The sequence below is a fragment of the Anguilla anguilla genome, chromosome 10 (assembly GCF_013347855.1).
Source record: "Anguilla anguilla isolate fAngAng1 chromosome 10, fAngAng1.pri, whole genome shotgun sequence".
Taxonomy (NCBI): domain Eukaryota; kingdom Metazoa; phylum Chordata; class Actinopteri; order Anguilliformes; family Anguillidae; genus Anguilla; species Anguilla anguilla.
Window position 1 is genome coordinate 43,294,074 of NC_049210.1, and position 21,608 is coordinate 43,315,681.

Consider the following 21,608-nt stretch of genomic DNA (forward strand, 5'->3'; position numbering starts at 1 on the left):
GAAGGATGGATATGGAATTAGGCGACCAAGCGAGACTCGCTGAGCTGAAAGTGAAGCCGAGCTCGAGTTCAGCACTCGGTTTACACTCACCGTGGCGACCACTGAGTCCCCACTGTCTTACAACCAACATTTCTCTTGCAAGGGAGTGTTTTCCGCACACTCCGGCTGCGTAAAACTCGCACTCGGGAGGGATCATCGCGAATCCTCCATAAAAAAATATATAGTGGTCACCATATCGAAACTGAAAGCATTTTCAAGAGTAGCCCAATTTTCCACACAGTGTGTCAAAACAGTTCCATCTTAAGAGTAAATGTATACAGCTCTGAGGAAGGTTTGGTGTTATTATCATAAAGCTGTCCTAGCACTGTTCACTGGTTCTCTCTGGATTACTGCTGACCACTCAGATGCCCCACACCCTGACAGTGTTGTCCTGTCCCCAAGCACGGGCACTGTGATGCCTATAGATGTCCCAGAAGGTTTGGCTGGAGAGGGTTTACATACAAAATTAATAACCCACACATCTTCCCAACATTAAGGGCATTAAGAGTCCAGACGCACAGGAGAGCGGCCTATCGCAGGCCTGTACACACACACTCATATCCATTGGAGTGATGGTCAGTGTCAAGCAAGAGGCTCTTGTGTATTTAGATTTGGGAGACTAAATCCTTATGGTTCTAATGAGAATACAAACCAGAAGCCAACACCTTCTGATTTAAATGCTTTTCAGCAACAGGAACTCATTTGCAGTTTCACAAAAGTTTCAGTTCTGAAACGTATGCAGAATATTTGATGTGTAAGCCACACAAACAATCAGAGCGTTTTATTTCGGCGATCAATTTGTTGCCTATACAAGGTGCTCCATCTGAATGAACACAAATGAATAAATCACAAAATAAATGTGTTTAATGTTTATTTAATAAGGAAGGGGAGGAATGCTGGGTAGTGAATGCAGACCATAACAAAGCCAATCAGCTGTAAGGAATATAATCATGTGACCAGACGTAGATTACCAGTTTGGGAACTGGGCCACAACATGGGGGGGGGGGGGGGGGTTACAGTTTTACTCTTCGTGGTAAGCCCCATGGCACCTCTCAGGACCTCAGTCTACTCTGTAACAACACGTCCTACACCACATTGTCCCGGCAGGGCTCCGGAGAGAACAGTGCTCCTGACTGACCCGTGCAGCGCGGTTCTGGGCCGTGTTTAGACAGCGCTGTCCTCTGCTGAAGTGTTTTTAATACAGAGCAGATTCGGTGAGAGACAGAGGCCGGCTGGAGTCCAAAGCTCTTCCCTCAGCGTAGACGCTGTTTACAGGGTGTGGCAATGCTTTGCATTCGCAGGCATTTAAAAGCACTGATTTGGCATTAAAATATCTGGCAAACACACGGAGGGGACATCGTGCTCACAGCACATGCAGTTTGTCTTCAGCTTGTCACCCGCACCCTCCTCCCCCCCCCTTCCCCAAACCCCACGCCACCTTCAATATGGGTGTGGCACAGCATCACCGCAATGCATTGAAACAGGCTTCATCTCCAAAGCACAGGCAGTCCTACAGGTAATACAGCGCAGGTAAAATTGTTGTTATTGTTATTGACTTAGCCTCTCCTGCGCACGGATAACCACATCAAACACGCTTGCCCACACACCTGGCTTAACCTGGAGTGACCTGGCACGCCATTATCAGGAGGGGGCCATTTTTATTTTCTCCGCTAAACTCATTAAAATTTGTAAGAAACACATAGAGAAGAACAAACATCTCTGCAAGTCTGTAGTCATTCAGATATTTCTTTATTCAACAGTTTGCCCCAGTTCAGAGGCATGTAAAACAAAAACCAAACTGCTTATCCGTATTTGACAACTGGGGGGGGGGGGGGGTGAGCGTTCCCAATGACCCCCCACCTTTCCACATAGAATGAGGCAGGGCACCTACAACAATACTGCCAAAAATGCATAGGTCTAGACTGGTAGACTGCACAGGAAACTAGAAAATGTGCTCAGGGTAAACTGAGGCATGTAGGTCAAGCCAGGGGAAAAACTCTTGAATGCACCCTGGGAAGTGTAGTCCAACAAAGTCAGGATGTATTCCCAAAGAGCAATCTGGGAAGTGTAGTCCAAGTCAGGCTGTATTCTCAAAGAGCAATCTGGTAGGCGTAGTCCAAATTCAGGGGCAAAAGAGTAAACAAGGAAGCAGAAGGAAAAAGGCCAGAGATTTTAAGATGATGTCACTCCTTCATCAGACATGCTCGATTTGTTTTTGTCTTAACAAATATGATTAGCCCTGTAATTAGTCTGGGTTGTTTTTCATACAAAATTCAATTAACAAAATCTATAATAGCAATTGTAAGTACTGGCAAACCGTTCCGTTAGATAGCATTATTCTTCTTTTCATAGTTTTAAAACCAAAAATGCTTTCCTTGCTGAGAAATGAACTGGCAAAAAATGTACATTCTATTTTTTTGGATTAAAAAAAAAAGTAAATAACATTATTCAAAATGAATTAGCTATAAGACATACAAGACAATTACATAGATACATATTTTCAATACCGCACATTCGCCAAAAAAATTAATGATTACAAAGCCAATATGGATGTGGCCATATATATATATATATATATATGCATATATGTGCATATATACACATATATATGAACATATATACATGTATATGCATATATGTACATATATATTTATATACATAGAGAAAGAGAGAAAAAAGCAAGAGAGAAATGTATGTACAATGATTATAGCATTCATAATTGCACTATGCCTCAATAAAATGTAAATTACAGGCTTATGTTTAAGGGCATTATTACAAAAAAAATATATACTCAAAAATGCAAAGGGGCGGGGGTGGAACAGCTGTAGCCAATCAGAGATGAGGGCTAGCTTTGGTGCATAATTGTGCAACATTGTCCTTTCTCTTCCTGTGGCAGTCACTCAACTCCTCTGACTGCACCAAACCAGAGTGTCAGCTTAACTCTGATTGGACCTTAGATTGGAGCTGGCCTGCAATTGGACCATTCTGGTCTGCTGTGGGTCACGTGACCCTGTGAGGAGGGGATTGGCCCAACCGCCCCCCTCCCTCTGAGGGAGAGGCGGTCTGAGAACTACCCCCACCCCCTCCTCTGTAAAAACAGGCTCCCCCACACTGGCCGCCCCACACGAACGCAGGAGTTCCACCCCACTCAACACCCTTCACACAACGCAAAGGACAGACCCTCCCCCCCCCTCCCCCAATCCATAATTCAGCTGCTGCGGTATTGGTCCTACATCATAAATATACAGACCCCCCACCACCCAACACGGGCAGTGCCAAGTAAACTTCACCTCACGAAAATATAACCCTCCTCCACAACGGGCTCGCGTAGGTCACCCCAAAATGAGCCGGTAGGGGCCCCACGCGCAGGCGGACCCTCTCCTCGGGTTCCGGAGCCTCAGGTGGGGGACGCGTCAGGTCCCGTTTGGCATTAGCGCTAGCGTACCCTCAGCGCAGACGCCGCTGACGCTGCGGGGACGAACTCCCGCCACGCTGACGCCAACATGGCCGCCACGGCTCGGCGTTTCGAGGGTCCGGGGCCTCCTTTCTGACCGGCGCTTTTGGCATTTCAGAAACAAAGGACAAAAAAAAAGAGAAAGAAATAAAAGAATCCAGAACCACATAAACTGCCAAACCCGCTAACTCAGGCTAAGCTCAGAGAGCTTAGCCTAGCGGCTAACGGGCTTCTCCTCTGTCCTCGGTCCAGAAAATGGCTGCCGTGTCTGGCTGAGTCTCACTGCATGGGGGGGGTGGGGGGGGGGGAGATGGGGAAGTGTTGTGTGGTAGTTGTTTGGCATCGGTGATAAAAAAAAAACAGATCTGAAAACAGAGAAAGTGGTGGCACTGAAGAGTGTGTGATGCACCGGCTCGAGGCCTGTCTGAGGTGGCTCAGTCTTTGCCCAGGTGAGCGGCAGGTGACGCCGCAGACTCCCCCGCTCTGAAACACTTCCGTTTCGTTTTACCTTTCCGGCTCAAACCAAGCGACAGATAGTACCTCGACGGACATAATAATTTATAGCAATAATTTAAGAATCACAGTATCAATACTTTTTTTTTTTATCCTTCAGAGAGGGAGAGGGAGCGAGAGAGAGAGTCCATTAATGTGAAGAGTTTTTTTGTGAAGCGGTTTTTTCAGCGTAGAGGACAACAGGTGACTACAAGATGGGAGGTGGGTGGAGGGGGGAAGGGGGTGGTTCGGGGTTTAAAAAGCTGAGGAAACACCAGGACGGACACCCTGACCCTCGAGTGCACAAGAGATTTAAAAAATAAAATTCACAACATTTCTCCAAAAAAAATTTTGAAAAACAATGAACTGTGCTGCAGACCTCCAATTAGATTTTTTTTCTTATTCTTTTAAATAGAATAATAATATTTTCTATAGACTCTGTGAACACGGGGTCGTGGACAGTAATAAATTAGCCTTTAGGTGATCGTTTTTTGTCGTGGTCTCGTTTTAAGTTTCGTTTTTAGCTTGTTTTCTCACAGACAGTACAGTCACTCTTGTGAAGGCCGAGCGGTCGCCCAGGTGCGGTCAGGCCAGGTGCGGTCAGGCCAGGCGCGGTCAGGCCAGCCCAGGTGCGGTCACACCAGGTTGTACTCCTTCAGGTTGAGCTGCAGGATGGTGTCCTTGACGGCGGCGAAGACGAAGCGGATGTTCTCGGTGTCCGTGGCGCAGGTGAAGTGGGAGTAGATGATCTTGTCGCTGTCGGGGTTCAGGTCCACGAACATCCTTAAAATGAACTCCCGGCCCGCCTGGGCGTCCCTCTGGGGCCCTGGGGGAGGACAGAGATTTCACCGCCGGTTCCGCCAAATCAACCGCGATTCCGCCTCGCCGACCGCGCTCTTCTCAAAAATGCCGCGTTGTCAGAAATATTTTGGCCTTTTCAAAAAAATTTTTTAATTTTTTTATTTGACCTTTATTTAACCAGGTAAAATCAGTTGAGAACCAATTCTACAATTTTACAATGAGGACCTGGCCAAAATAGCTTGCATGTGTGTGAGAGAGAGTGTGTGTGTGTGTGTGAGTGTGAGAGAGAAAGAGAGACAAAGGCAGAGAGAGGCAGAGAGAAAGACAGGCAGAAAGAGAGAGAGAGAGAGAAAAAGAGAGGGATGGAGAGATAGAGAGAGGGATGGAGAGAGAGAGAGAAAATGTATATATGCAGCTTGTGTCGACCTGTGTTTGTATCATTGGCTGACCATTCAATGAGGCTAAGAGTCTGCTCCTATTCAGCTTTCACGGGAAAAAAAAACTTCAGGAGTGAAATTCTTTTTTTTAATGCTTATTCATTTCATCAGTACAATCCTCTAGCTCGCTCAGCGAGTGTGTGTGTGCATGCGTGTTCACGTGTGTTCATGCGTGTTCACGTGTGTGAACTCCGTGACCCTACCGTCATATTCAGGGAAATAGTCTACGAGGTGCGAGTGCATTATCTTCTCCTCCAGGAGGTCTTTCTTGTTTAGGAACAGAATGACGGAGGAATTCTGGAACCAGGGATACGTGATTATAGTCCTGAAGAGAGCTTTGCTTTCCTCCATCCGATTCTGCAGGGGAAAAAAGCACACATTCAACACACATTCAACACACATTCAACACACATTCAACACACATTCAACACACATTCAACACACATTCAACACACATTCAACACATATTCAACACACATTCAACACACATTCAACACACATTCAACACACATTCGACACACATTCGACACACATTCAACACACATTCAACACACATTCAACACTGCAGGACACTGATACCAGGTGAAAATGAACGTAGGAGGTGATTATGTCTGGGGGTTTAAAAAAAAAAAATCCGATCAGTAAAACCGCGCATACAGAAAAGGTTCACAAAGTGTTCTGCGATTCGTTCAGGAAGACTGAAAGTTTTATGAGAACAGGCCAAATTTAGCCAAGCTAAGCTCGATCTTCATCTACAGACTAGAGAGTATCCAGCACTGCATTAACCCTGGACTTAAATAGCCCATGGTCCTCTGCCTTCAGTGCATGACCAGGCAGACGGTTCCCCAAACTGACACCTGTCTGTACAGAAATAATTCCTAATATCATTGGAGAACTTATCATTAATGTCTTGTGATCCATATTATTAATCCATTAAAAAAAAATGTTAAAATAATGTAAGGGTGTCATATTTGTGGCTCTTGTGTCACCCAGGAAAGGGAAGGTTTTAGCGTGGTGGGATAATGTCTTATTGCGCCATGCAGGCCCCTGAAATTCGCCTGTTGAGCTGCATGTGTAGAGTATTCCTGTGACTCACGTCTGTGAACCCAACTTGTCTATCGCGGAGTGAAAAAAAAAATGGCGGTAACACCACGTGCTTCGGACAAGAGGACGGGCCTGCCAGAGCTCTCCCAAATCAACAACAGCATAGTTTACAGCGAGCATTTCATGACTTTCATGAGTTTTCCAAACTTGGGGGGGGGGAAAAAAGCTTAAGTCAAGTGCGTTGCCAATGCGACGAGTCTTCCAGACCAGACGGGTGGGATTTGGCCTTTTCGGATTTTCTGACAGGCCGTTTCTCCCAGAGCCTCTTCCCGGCTGACTCAGCGGGAATATGGCGTTCCAGACCATGTGACACATGCCTGAGGAATGTTCTCCTCAGCTCTGTGACCCCTCACCCTGACCCCCCCCCCCAAGCCCCCTGCCGGGTCTTCCAATGTCTGGAATACCACGCTTATTCCCAGGAAAGGGACGTTTTAATAACATCCCCTCTCCTCCGCGCGGGCCGCGGGGGAGCAGAGGGCATGCTGGGAAATCCGGAGCCGAAACCCGGCGGGGACCGCCTGACGAGCCCTTTTAAGGAGTTTGTTGGCGTGAGCCAGATTCAAAGCGACCGGGAGTTCATTTGCAACTCTTTTTCCGAGCGGAGGGGAAAGCGTGTCTGTGGGACGGAGGGAAAGACGGACCCCGCAGCAGGTCATTTCCCTGTTTTTACATCACGGGGAGGGGCCTACAGCGGCCAGACAGACTTCTGTCCAAAAAAAAAAAAAAAACTCCACACCCATGACCCGGACGGTGGACTGGGGAAGATGAGTAAAATTACACAGTGAGGTTATTAAATCACTGTGGCTACACGACACAGAGTTATCCATTATAGTACTGGAAAATAGACCGTTGATTCTATATTTCACTGTTGAGCGGGAGTTCTGTAGGGGGGGGGGGTCTTGTTCAGCCCAGATACCCCCCTGTTGGGGAGCCCGCCCTACCCTCGGACTCACCTCGTTGTCGGATTCGACCAAAACCTGGTCGTACTCGCTGAGCGCCACGAGGAACATGATGGAGGTCACGTTCTCGAAGCAGTGGATCCACTTCCTCCTCTCTGACCTTTGACCCCCAACGTCCACCATCCTGAAAACCAGGCGGAAGCGATTACTGAGAGCAAACCAAAGGAACCTTAGGAAGGTCACATGACCAGGAAGGAATTCTGATAAGCAGGTGCAACTGACAAACCAACCGATGGACAGTAAAGATGTGAACGTTCCGATTTAATCAAAAGACACGTTGATCATTGACGGTGTGCGTGGGAAGGCATGATAGTGTTTTTGAGTCTGTTCGCGGAGGGTCACAGGTACGGGAGGGTCACCGTGGCGATGGGGAAGGGCACGGTCGCTCACCTGAAGATGACGCTCTGCAGGTCGAAGGGGTACTCGATGATCCCCGTGGTGGGCACTCTGACACGCAGGACGTCCTGCTGGGTGGGCAGGTAGGAGGACTCCGCGATTCGGTCCAGGGCGTTCAGGTAACTGCAGACACCGCAGAGAAACGGGTGAGCGCCTGAATGACATAATCATCATCACCCCTCTTGCCACAGATTTCGGGTGTGGGACAGGAGAGATGGAGCGAGTTCTGGCCAGGAAAGATATTCGATTCTATCGCGTGTCAGGTGATCAGACCATGTCTGTCTGTCACAAAATTTCAGTCGCTGGAGCCCACCGGACTTTTAGAGAGCACATGCACTACATGTGTGAAGTGGCAGGACTCCATGTTTCTGCAATCCAGTGCTCCGCACTGTAAAGGCCCCCCAGTAGGTTCTAGAACTCGACTGTTTTCAGTCACCAGCGCTGATTGTGACATCAGCATTAGAATGTTCGGTTAAGAACATTCTAGTCACATATCTGTAATCCTTGCACCTTAAACGGTAATAATGGCGAGAAGCGTTGGTAGCGCTGTGCTCCCTGTCCGTGCCACAGGCCCCTCCCCCTGGCCGAGGGGGCGGGGCGTCCCCACGGGGTCGCCAGGAATCGCAGACACAAATCCGGCTCCAAACAAACGAGTTTCAGGCAAAACCCGTCTGCCCCATTTGACTATGCCTTGGCGCCACGCTAACCAGTCAAAACTGCCGTCATCTGATCACCAGATCTTTGTGGCGTGTTAACAGGCCCAGAAGAACAGGTAGTGGTGGGGGGGGGGGTTAAAATGAAGGGGGTGGTGAGGGGGGGTACTCACTATTTGGTAGAGTCAGACAGCTGGTATTCTCTCCTTCTGTCATAGGCCTCCTGGATTCCAGGGTCGTTCCATAAGCTCTTGATGGCGTCTACGTAGGGGTTCTCAAGCGTGGACACCTTTTCCACGTCCACCTCACGTACAATGTTGGCGTTGCCCTGAGAAACCAAGAAAAGGTTTTTTTTTTTTTTCTGAAAGTCTCCGAATCAGGAATAAGAGGGAAGGGTCCTGTGTAAAAGAACTGGCCAAAGCAGAAGAAATAGCTAAAACGAGGGAAGGGATGAGCTCTCAAACAAAACTGACAGCGGCCCAAACTTTTCACTAGAGCTCAGCGAGCTTCCATTGGCTGTGCCACTTTAGCCCTCTGTGAGCCTTATGTGTGTGTGTGTGTGCATGAGTATGTGTGTGTGTGTGTGTGTGTGTGTGTGTGTGTGTGTGGGCGTGAGTGTGCACATGTGTGTGAGAGTGTTTCCCTGTATGTGTGTGTATGCATGAGTATGAGTGTGTGTGTGTGTGTCTGTGTGGCCTAAATTTAATGGAATCTGGGCCAGGAGGACTGCGGCTCCCCTGAGCTTAGCCTCCCCGTTTGGGCTCACCGCGTTCCCCGTCCCCAGCGCCCCCCCTCGCCCCTTCGCCCACACGCGGGGAGCGGGACGGGACTCACAGGTGAGGGGGGTGCACGCGTGTCCCCGCCCCGGCGAGGCCCGAGGGTCCCCTGTGTTACTCCGGCGCGGGTATTTAAACCTGAAACTTTATTTAAACCCTGCCGCGGCCCGGCACAGCCCAATCAAGCCGCTCCCAGCACACAGACGGTAAAGACGCCACAGGCGTTTTAAACTCCGCGGTTCCATCACCCGAACCCACACGGTCGCCATGGTGGCGCCGCTGCCACAACACCCCAACAGCAGCCGACTAACACGGGGTTCTCTGTCAGGCCTCTGTCTTTCTACACTAACGTTGTACTAACGTTTTACTACACCTCTGCTTTTTTACACTAACGTTGTACTAACGTTTTACTACGCCTCTGCTTTTTTACACTAACGTTATACTAACGTTTTACTACACCTCTGCTTTTTTACACTAACGTTATACTAACGTTTTACTACACCTCTGCTTTTTTACACTAACGTTATACTAACGTTTTACTACGCATCTGCTTTTTTACACTAACGTTATACTAACGTTTAACTACGCCTCTGCTTTTTTACACTAACGTTGTACTAACGTTTTACTACGCCTCTGCTTTTTTACACTAACGTTATACTAACGTTTAACTACGCCTCTGCTTTTTTACACTAACGTTATACTAACATTTAACTACGCCTCTGCTTTTTTACACTAACGTTGTACTAACGTTTAACTACACCTCTGCTTTTTTACACTAACGTTGTACTAACGTTTTACTACACCTCTGCTTTTTTACACTAACGTTATACTAACGTTTTACTACACCTCTGCTTTTTTACACTAACGTTATACTAACGTTTTTACTGCACCTCTGCTTATTTACGCTAACGTTATGATCAAAGCAAAGCAGTACTACTGCGCTAAAAGACCCAGGTTTCCCGTGAGCAACTCCTCAAGTTCTTGAGCCTTCTGGCTTTAACTTCCTGTTAACGTGAAGCCAGCCAAAACTTCAAATAATATCAGTGACGCCGCTAAACTTGTCTGTAACATTAACCAGAAACGCGGTTGTATCTCGACAGAACTGCCAGCCGAGTTCGCAGCAAGAGTTTCACTTTGAGGAGGTTCGCTGAGAGGGATTAGGATTTCTGCTGTTCTCATTCTTAAACTGCGAGGAGTGTTTTACAGCGGGCTGCTCCTTATAAGGAATAACAGCCCAGAGAGCAGATCTCTGCAGCTGGAATACTGGGGGAGTGCTCCCCCTGCTGGACACATGCAGTCTACACCCGCACTTCACCTCAGGAGGCTGAGACGGTACTGCCCGGACAAGTTCCTCACATTAAGCCTGTGTGTGTGTGTGTGTGTGAGAGAGAGAGACAGACAGAGAGAGACGAGAGGAGGGGGGAGAGAGAGAAAAAGGAGGAGAGAGGTGGAGAGGTGGGTTTTGTATTTCTCCATTCCTTTCGGTAGGCAGCAGGGCTTGTGTCATCAGTTTGGGGAAACGGGGGGTCAGATTCCTGGCTCACAGGAAGCTGCTGTCAGAGCCCAGAGAAGCCCGTGACCCTGAACCCTATCAAATATTAATCTCTGTCCTGAGTCCCCCCCCTAAACATCACCTGTCCCTGGCTGTACCCATTCTGTACCAGGAGAGGAACACAAAGAGCAAGCATCTCCACACGGTGCTCCACAGTGCTGCCAAACCACAACCATCATGAGTTCTCTGTGTCTGTGTGACGCGATGCGGAGGTTTTTACACACCGCGAGCGCACGATCTGCGCGGCCAAACCACACTCATCATGTGTCCCCCCCCCCTCCCCCCCCCCCCCCCCTCGCCGCGCGGCGGATTCAGAGTCTACAGGCCGCAAAGCGCATGATCCAAACGCTGCCATCTCCTTTACATGTGCCCCCCCCCCCCCCCCCCCCCCCCCCCACCCGTGTGGTCAGAAACCCACTGCGTGACAAACGACTCGGTCCATGGCACGGTCAAAAAAACAAACAAAAAAAAAAACAAAACAAAAACATGTTCCTGATTCGCTGAGCGCCGCTGAACGCTCATAATGCGCTGATCGTGTGTGAATTGAGAGCCAGTTGCCCTTTTCGACTACGCCACGCGTCTCCCCAGCCCTGCACCAAATTCACTTTGCTGAGATAAAGCTTCCATTTTATTCAAGTGTGGCCCTTGCAGTGTTTTTCAGCTGCCTTGTGTGGGCGGGTTCTGGTGTTCAGACTGCCCTCTGTTAGATTGTTTTGTGTTCCATGGTGATAAAATGAGGTTCGGAGGTGGGGAGTTACAAGATGTGAAAAAATGAATGAAAACATCAGGTTCTGGAGCTTTCCCATAACCATTGTTCAAATGTGAAACTGGGCGATTTTTTTTACTGCGTCTAGCCGATTCGTGGAACCGACGACTTTCCAACGCGTCTGGACCAATGAGCGTTTGGGGGATTGTTCAGGACGGACGTATTACATCACAGCGTCCCAGTGGGGGTCGGGGGTCGGGGGTCGGGGGTCGGAGGAGAAGAACATTAGCGCAGCTCCGGAAAGGCAAATTGATTTTTAAAATGAGGGTCAGGATCGCTTCCTTCCGTTTGTGAACGGCGGAGAAAGGCGAGCACAATTAGCGCCGAATCCACGGCGAGCGCCACGGGCGCGTCCGGACCCCCGGCCCGGCGCTGCCACCCCGGTGAACCGGAACCCGTTTCCGGGGTCGTTTCATAAGGGCGGATTTTACCGAACCCGGAATTTATTTAAGCTCCCCTCCCTCTCTTCTTGATCCGTGCAAAACGTCAAAAAAACACGAACAGACCAGGGGTAGACCGAAGGCCTGGAGGAGGAAGTGAGACGCGCGAAAAAACAGCAGTGAAACACAGTGGCGTACGACACAGCAGGCGCTCGTACCACACTCCATAATCCAAAAATCCCAGGGCGCTCCGCCAAAAAGATTAGGATTAAAATGAAGACGAAGAATCGGTATCAGATACAACGTCCACATGCAGAGGCACGGGAACACTAGCAGTGCAGTGTGCGGAACATTAGAATGGAGAGCTCGGCTTCATAACTCCCCAGTGTGGGAACTGGAATGCTACCCCACCCAGCACTAACAGCCCTGTCATTGGTTCCCTGAGCTTCCCTCTCATCTCTGATTGGCTGAAGGAAGGTTGGACCACTGGATCCGACGTGTAAGTCCCGACATCTCCCACTGGCTTCCCAGCAAGCCACATGGTGTGCATAGTGTGTTGTGAGCGCACGGTGAGGCTTGAGCAGATTTATTTCCTAGAGTGAGCAAATACCTGCCATCCCTCTCAGGTTTCCCAGAATCCCTCGCCCTTCACGTGAGACCTGCAGTGCTGATTTTTATCCAGGTTTAGAATGCGATAAACATCACTGTCAGCCAAGTGCAGAGTTGTCATTTTACCCTTAACCCTTTAAGGAGTGAGATCACAAATATGTGATTAGAATGTCCTTGACTGAACATTCTAATGCTGATGTAACAATCGCTACTGGTTACAGAAAGCAGTGGAGTTCTAGAACGCTGACTTCTGAAAAAATTCCAAAAAAACCCCTGCTCTTCAAAGGGTTAACAGTGTTGGCCTAATTTTCTCCGACGTTTCTGTGTTTATTCAGCAGTTCAGCTTCCAGAAAAAAAAGCCACAGATTTTTACCAAAATTGGCTCAGCTGGGGTTTTTCTTTTCCGGTTTATTGACTGGCCATGTTCAGTTGACATTCGAATCACACATCTGTGATCTTGCACATAAGGGTTAAGCAAGGGAATGCTTTTTAAAACCGCCCGTTTTTTTTTAACGGAGGGACAGTGCATGCGTGTGTTCGCCCTGTCTCCACGGTCACGGTTCATTCTCTGTAATTCGCCGCCTGCTTTTGGGATGAATGGAATCCCGTGACAATGGTATGGCTGCCCCACCACCCCCCTCCGCCCACTCCCCCGCCCCCCCACTCCCACAGGGTCACATGGTATCAAATTTGTTTATTTTTATTCAGTGCCTTCCAAAGGGTGAGGTGGGCGTGGTCACATCGCTCTTTAGTAAGCGCAGGTCAGCTGCAGTAGAGCACTTTCATTCGCAGAGAAGCTCTGTCAGCGTATGAGGTGGGGGGTGGGGGGTGGGGGGTGGGGAGGGGGGGTTGATTTACACGCTGGCTCCTGAATGGACAGCAGATTTCAGACGCACAGCGTGACTGGTTCTCCCCAAGGAACCGCACGGACAGCATTCCGGTGCTGACAGGAACGGGCACACTGGGACACCATATATGGGCGTGCTTCCTGCTTCCGTAGTCTAATCCGGTCTCTCATCCACAACACCACTCTCCACACCTTACCCACTTTAATACAGCAACACATCTCATTCACTTCACACTTTTAAGTGCGCCGTTTCTGTTTGTTTACATGGAGGATGGGCAACGACTGTACGTTGAGCCCACCTGGCTGGCCAATCAGGACCGCCATAGGAGAGAACTCAAGGACTCATGCGTATGCATAAGCATTCTCATGCATGCAGTGCCCCCCAAAAGTATGGGAACGATATACCCCTCCAACAGCCCCGCCTTTCAGACTGCAGTCGGCAAGCTGTGAGCGGGGTGTCAGTTTCGGTTTTTGGGATTTTCGACGTGCAGCTCAAACTGGTCAGAAGTATGCTGACAGGCGTGTGGTTCCAGGGAGCACATCTGCACCTCGTCTTCTTCCAGCAGACCTCGGGGTACGCTGCCCGCGGTACTTTCTCCCTCCGAGAGACCGGACAGCATGGGATACAGTCACTTCCAACGAGCCGCTTAATTATTCATGAGCAGTTAGCGAAGGGCTCTTCTAATGCCAGCAGCCACAATCTCGCTCACAGAATCGATACTGGAGCAGAAGAAAGGCAACCAGAACACTGTACTGAGCGGACCCCACAGAGCCAAATACACCTGCAGCACAGCCAAGCAGATCTGCAGCACAGCCAAACAAACCTGCAGCACAGCCAAGCAGATCTGCAGCACAGCCAAACAAACCTGCAGCACAGCCAAACGAACCTGCAGCACAAGCAAACAAACCTGCAGCACAGCCAAACAGACCTGCAGCGCAGCCAAACGAACCTGCAGCACAGCCAAACGAACCTGCAGCACGGTCAAACAGACCTGCAGCGCAGCCAATCAGACCTGCAGCACAGCCAAATGGACCTGCAGCACAGCCAAACACAGACCTGCAGAAGTTCTCAGGTGGATTGTTACCAAGTTCAGCTGACACCAGCATTGTGCAAAAAAAAAAAAAAAAAACACCCAAGAGCGGGTTTCCACTCACTCGCATAGAACAACATAATTCACCCCTGGAATTAAATCTGACACTCGCTGTCAGTGCACTTCCCCGAGCGGTGGGACCACGTGTTCGCGCGTCTTCTGTAGTAACGAGGTGCATCTCCTCCTGTCGGAGAGCGCTGCAAAAAGCTGCAGCCGGACGCGATCAGAACAACCAAACCTCCTGCCCTGGCGTGTCTGCTTCTCAAGCCTCTGGCCACGCCGAACAGATATGACAGCGCAAGATTAGACACGTCCCTGTGACCTCACAGCCCCTATTATACAACAGCATAAAGGGGTTTTATTTGTTTTCTCGTAGAGCTGGGATTGGCCGTAAGTCTCTGAGTTCGGATTCCACGTACGAACAGCTGTACTACAGCTGTGGAACCGCTACGGGCAAATATACGGCAGTAAAAACGACATAAAAAGCGTTCTCGGATAAGGGCGTCCAAGCAAACAAAATAATTTTGAGTAATACGGTTCGACTCCTGCAAAGCCGGTTCCCTCCTCAAGCTGACAGACTAGTATTATTCTCCCTCTGGCCCGTAGGTCCGACAGCCATTTTACAGTAAGTCACGCTGCTGTGACCACACCCACCAGGACAGCCAACTCTGATTGGCTGCAGCTTGACTGTAACAGTGGGCCCACACATTGAGGACATGCCCACTGCTGGGAATAAAGGGGAGGAGTTGATTCGCACATGCCCTACAGGAAGTACCAAACAGGAAGTGATTAGGCACAGCTGTCCCACGATAGATACTATATCGCTGTCCTGGTTTCCTGTAACTATGGCAATAATTGCTGTCACCCCCCCCCCCCCCAACCCTTCACACACAGCAAATGCCACTCTCATTCTTGGTCTGAAAAGCTCCTGACAGTTTTAGGCAATTTTGAAGGATAGGAGTTTGTTGTACTGGTATCTGTAGGTGATGCTGAAGGAGGTGTGGTTTACCTTATTGTGTTGGTGTATAGATGACACTGAAAGGATGTGGTTTACCTTGCTGTGTTGGTATTTGTAGGTGATGCTGAGGGGGTGTGGTTTACCTTGTTGTGTTGGTGTTTGTAGGTGATGCTGAGGGGGCGTGGCTTACCTTGTTGTGTTGGTATTTGTAGGGAATATTGAGGGTCTCCATGGCGCGGATCATGGACTGCATGGCGGTGAAAATGTTCTGGAAAACCAGCTTGGTGAAGCTGCGCTTGTCCTCCTCGGAGTACCCCGAGCCATGGATGATGCGCATCTGCTTGATGAAGGTGCTCTTCCCGCTCTCTCCCGTACCTGAAAACAGAACACACAGTCAGGGGTCAGGGGGAAGGAGCCAGGGTTCCAGCAGGATTATGGGTCTCCAGGGGGAAGAACACAGGGATGGGGATGGAGGATGGGGAGGAAGTCACACTCTCCAGAAAGCATGAAAAGCCTGATTAAATTAAAGAGCAGCTGCCCATGCCTACCCTGAACACTGGAATCATCGCTTAGCTACAAAAACCCATGGCAACCAGCTATGGCTTTCCTGGAGAAATGCACTGACGCTCAAGTCAGTACACGTGGTGCTCCCAATGGACCCTGGGTACAGTGGTGTGCGTGTGTGTGTGTGTGAGAGAGAAAGAGAAAGAGAAAGCGAATGTGTGTGAGAGAGGAGCTGAGGGAACTGGACACAGGATCCTTTCTAAGGTCACAGGAAATGGCCAGGCAGGTTTACTTGCATGGATTCAGTAACTGCACAACAGAGCTACAACAGACTGAGCAGCACGGCTAGGCCTGCCTAGTTTGCCTATGTGGCTTATGTGCCAATTTGAGAAGACTCATGAGGAACTGGCTCGCGTACCAATGTATGGATGACTGCTCTTTCTGAATTAGGCATGGGCTATGGGCTTTGGGTGCATTTGCCTACCAACAGCTGATCTGGTGTCAGTCTACAGACCCTAAATGTTACCCCTAAACACTGTCTTTGTCTGATGCTGATCTAGGAAATGTTCTGAAGGAAAGTACCTTAAAGAGCAGAATGAAGGGAGTGTTCCCTTTGTGTATTCCATTTGTGTATGACATCATAATTTAGAGACATTCCATTTGTGTATGGCACCATACCTCAGTGGTATTCCACTAATCTATGACATCATTGCCGAGTTCCAGTGGCCGTTAGAGCTCTGAGAATGAGATCATGCTTTCGGAATGTGCCCGTGCACTCGCTGTGAATCGTCTTCCTCTCAAAGTCCATGGTCATGATTTTAACTGCGTCAAACCCGCAGAACTGACCCTTCAGCCTGTAGTATACAGGCCACCTCAGACCCTTCTGTACACGACACAGTTTCAGTGACAACATGACGTCATAGAGATCCAAAAAGCAGTTATACATGCCCATTCACACATGTGCAGGCGAGCGTGCTCGATCGGGTCTCATGGGGTTGAAGTAGCGCACGTTTCCATGGTGAGCGCTGTGACATCAAGAGAGGTCAATTCCTCAACCCTCTTCCTGTGGACTGCATGCAGGTTTCTCCCAGCGAGGATCCCCCCATAATGCACCAGCACACTCACTTTCACACCAGCAATGGCCAAAGGAGGTGTAAATCCAATTGACTTGAATGATGGATTAACTGGACTGACTGACTAATTCACTGACCGATTAATTTGACTGGCTGATGGATTAATTGGACTAGGCGATTAGTTGATTTATTGGCTGACTGAGTAATCGAATGAAGGACTCTTCAGACAGGAACTCTCCACTCTCCTCGAGGGCTCAGTGTAACCCCTTCCCAAATCACCCACTCAGACGGGCAATCACAGCCTGACTCCTCCGCTGCCCCCCAGGAAGTGGAACCGCTACCGTGACAACAGGCCGACCGTTGAAAGCTCAAGTGAGAGTCGGACGGGCTGGGGGGACTTCAGCATTCTGATAACAGACGGTTACAATACCGACCCGTCATCCCACACCACTTTCTTACCAAACCGAACATCGCCAAAGGCTCGGGCAGCACCAGCCGAGGGGAACCTTTCCAATTACACACACGGAGTGAAAGTGAAGGTAAATGGTAAATGGACTGCATTTATATAGCGCTTTTATCCAAAGCGCTTTACAACTGATGCCTCTCATTCGCCAGAGCAGTTAGGGGTTAGGTGTCTTGCTCAAGGACACTTTGACACGCCCAGGGCGGGGTCTGAACCGGCAACCCTCCGACTGCCAGACAATCGGTCTTACCTCCTGAGCTATGTCGCCAGGGGCCTGTCATTATAGCATTGATTTTGTGTACATACTACCCCTTTTTCAGACAGAGCTGAGAGAGCATTTCTATCTGAGTGACGGAAAGAGCTTCATTCTGAAATCTGCTGAAATCCTGTTATAAAGCACTCCATAGTACTCCCCACCACAGTACCCCACACTTCCTCTTCCTACACAACACTGCACACTTCCTCTTCCTGTGGACATGTAACTGACCAAACTCCTCCGGGCCAAGATAATCTCCCACAATGCACCAGGACGACCTGCAGTGTCTGCTGCTCTCAGATAGGAGGACTTTCAATGATGTCGTTGCCTGGACAGGAAGTGACATCACCAGCTTTTGCAGCTGTTGAAGGACTGCTAAACGAAAGGTCACCTGTCGATTACCTCAGGGGTCTTCAGTCTTGTCCAGAAAGGGCCAGTGTGGGTGCAGGCTTTCATTCTAACCAGGCAGTTACACACACAATTCAAAAAATGAATTAACCCGAAAATGAACTGACACTGGGGATCTCCATTTTGAAATCCCTGCTCTAAAGGACAGTGGTCTCATGGGAAATTTATCATAGGTCACCAGTTTCAAACAAGCACAAATGACAAGTATACAGTTAATGATGGCCAGCAAGCATACATTTTCCCACATATAGAGAATATAGTGATTGATGGAGAATTTACCTTACATGGGGTTTCCAGTAAGATACTTACTAAACCTACAGTATGTCTTTGGTTTCAACTCCCATGGACTGAAATGGTGAGTCATTCAGTCGTCCTCCTCAAGGGGGTGGAGCTAAACCCTGTAAAGCCCAATAAAGGACCTCCTGTGTTGTAGATGCTCATCTGATGACCCGTTACAAATTTTTTGAAAAGTTTATGAACGGTACCGGAAAGACTTAAAAACACCATCAAGCCGTCCGGCCAACTTGCTGTCCTGTTGATATCAATCTCAGTTTGGGAGTGTTGCAAGACCAAATTAAGCCATGATGCCAAGCCAGGAGCTGTACAAGGTGCTAATAAAATGCTCCCCAGCTGCGCTAAGCAACACAAGCTGCTAAGAGTAACCTCCTCCATGGTCAATGCTGAGTTTCATTGGACATTTTCAGGGAGGTAGGAATGTTTCAAAAGTTTATTTGTCTCAAAAAAGTTTAAATACTTAAAATAAGTATTACGTACACAGAAAATATAACTCCTTTACACTTCATGCCCAATACCATCATGAATTCGTGCTCAAATACCACACACTAACTTGATTTAAAATGTAAACAGGAAAGAGTGACACATTAATTACCTTAAAAAAAAAAAAAACCTTCATTGTGCAAAGTTGAAACAGTTGAATGTGATTCAGTGAGTGCTTTAAGCAGCCATTCTTTGTGAAGGGAAAGTTTCTCTATGACATGTTCAGGATAAACCAAACTAGCAGTACAGTGATTTTCCCACATAGGAATTGAAGAGGACTATTGATGTGGAAGATATATATTTAAGATATATATCTAAAATATATATTAGTGATGGAGGACATTTAAACACTTTGGAGCAATGTTTCAGAAGGTTAACCAAATAACCATCAGAAGTGTTAAGTACTACGCTGCCAGGGGGTATAGCAGCACCAGCACCAGGAGGCCTATATGTATCTTCATCAAAACACTTATGTGGACCTGCACCAGGAGGCCTATGTGTATCTTCATCAAAACACCTCTGTGTAGACCTGCATCAGGAGGCCTACTGCTTGGTCTTTAGCCCTGATGTCCAGTGAGACAATCTCCTCTTCAGGACTTATTCCTGTTGCGCACAATTCAAAAGTATGATTTCATTTCAAATGTATCTATTTTGGACCAAAATATGAGGCTGAATTGTTACACAGGCAGAATGATAAAACTGAGTCATACCATAATACTGTAAACTGCTTAAATATCAATATCAAATCCTTTTGGTAAGGCTTGCAATAAACTAGCTCTGAGGCATCCATGAAAATATATCGGCAACCATGGCTCTTACTGCATGGCAATGATCAATTACATGTCTGACACACTGAGTATTAATTCAACGGTTATAAATAGGGTTATCTGAAATCACCCTAATTCAACTAGGCTACATTGCGCCAGTATTGCGAATCCTGGCGGAAAGGTGTGGAATTAAAGGTGCGCCACAAATAGCCACGCGCCAGGGTATAACAGTGCCATTAATCTGTCATAAGCAGTCTGAAGATCAGAGGTAGCGCCAACCTGCTGTGTACGACTCGGTGCTACTTTGTCACAAACTGTGAACCGTCTGTGTTTCCAAAACAAAAGCAGAAAACTTTCGGCGGTAGTTGCCATTATTTGTGCCCCCACCCCCCACCCCGCTAAATCATTACTGTTTCCAGTTACATTAAAATCGTGCGCACAGTTACGTGCACGTGGATATTTACAAACATTTGCTCTAGGTAGCTACCCCTGACTGCTGATAGACGAGTACGTCCCTAACCCCGGGCCTTGGCTGGTGATCGTAAAGCACGTTTATTTGTTTAAGCTTTTCTGAACAGAAACTAAACGAAGGCCAAACTCGTTCAACCGATTCACATAGTGAAACCAAGACATTCCTAAACTATTATTCAAGTCTCGTCGATCATTTCTGTACAACCACAAAATAACTACGGTGGTTGTTTATGCCATGAATAAAGCAATTAACCTTTGCAAAGTAGGCTACACAGATTTCTGGGCTCAGTTTCACCAACCAACAGCCACCAATAAAATCCCAGACTTTGGCCTTTTTCTGAATGAGGGCGGAAACCACCTGCTAATTCATAGTTGTTTGGAAAAGAGGCAACAATCAATCAGGGGGAGGGGGCGGAAGGACAAATTTCTATTTATTAAATGAATTAACGGAACAACGTAGCTGTATAGGAGTTCGCGTTTTGCAAAATCACACACCGTGTTTCCTTTAAACCACCTAATTTGCATGGCGCTCTGTTTTGTTTAAATGTTGAAGTAATAACCCGCTGTTGCCCTTCGATGGAAGTGATTTCGTTATAGCTCCGGAATTTGCAGCAAGCTCTTACCCAGCAGCAGCAGTTTGAGTTCCCGGCGCGCGTCCCTCTTATCCCGGCGGAGCTGCCTTTCGATCTCGTCGTTGATCCGCCTAGCCTCTTTCGCCTCCTCGCTCAGGCAGCACGCCATGATGGGCTCCAGGGTCATTCTTTCCACAAAAAAAGAAAAAAAAAAACAAGGAACCCGTTCGCTGTATCTATCGTCCTGTTGTTTTCAGTATCAAAAGGAAGTGAAATTAAAAACAAAAGATCAAAATCCAGGGTTACGAAGGTGCACCTTAGTCCAGCTGCCAGAAAAAAAAAACATGGACACGTTCGCGATTACAAGAGGGCATAGGTGTAAAACGAAAAAGATGTATTTGAGTGTAATAGTAATCCCCTCCCCCCCCCGTTTCGTTTAACTTTCTAGCAGTCTGCAGACAAAACGGTGTCCTAACACTCCGTCGATCCCGACTAAAACCCTAATAGACCTAATCAGCTTTTCCTTCTCAATTTGAGCAACAGATCCTTTTTAGCATTAGCCTCTGTAGCCTCCCTACGTGATCCTGTTAAGTATTTTCATTCTTGCTGGTTGTTTTTTAATCTTCTTTGCTTACTTTATTTATTTTTAATTAGGCTAGGCGTAATTTCCCAAATCCGTTTTCCAGTTTGTGTATCCGGACAAAAATACAGAAATGAATACATGAGCTTTGCCCCCCCCCCCACCCCCCCCAACAGCTCGACTCCCGGGCGTGGTAAAGTAGAATATGGCGGACTTTCACTCCAATCCGCTAGACAGGAATACAGTTATCAGCTGGAAAACCTAGGGAAAAATCTACGTCTCTGAGTGGTAACGACTGTTACTCAAGACGGATCCGACGAAAACGATCTTGTGGAATTGTCTCGCTGCAGTGTTTTGATGGAAGAAATTATTTCCCTTCCCTCTCCGTTCCCTTCCCCTCGAATCCCCACATGTAATTTTATT

The 21,608-nt window shown here is 48.1% G+C and overlaps 1 protein-coding gene across 1 annotated transcript; it reads right to left on the bottom strand.

The window, feature by feature from the left end:
* Positions 1-1,771: 1,771 nt before the first annotated feature.
* On the bottom strand, positions 1,772-20,855 carry LOC118206244 (guanine nucleotide-binding protein G(q) subunit alpha). The gene is made up of 7 exons (XM_035378644.1): positions 20,657-20,855; positions 15,505-15,689; positions 8,509-8,663; positions 7,677-7,805; positions 7,281-7,410; positions 5,427-5,580; positions 1,772-4,811 (listed from the first exon to the last, which is right to left on the bottom strand). The coding sequence occupies exons 1-7, from the start codon at positions 20,790-20,792 to the stop codon at positions 4,621-4,623; spliced, it is 1,080 nt and encodes a 359-aa protein (XP_035234535.1). The 5' UTR covers positions 20,793-20,855; the 3' UTR covers positions 1,772-4,620.
* Between the last annotated feature and the right edge of the window lie 753 nt (positions 20,856-21,608).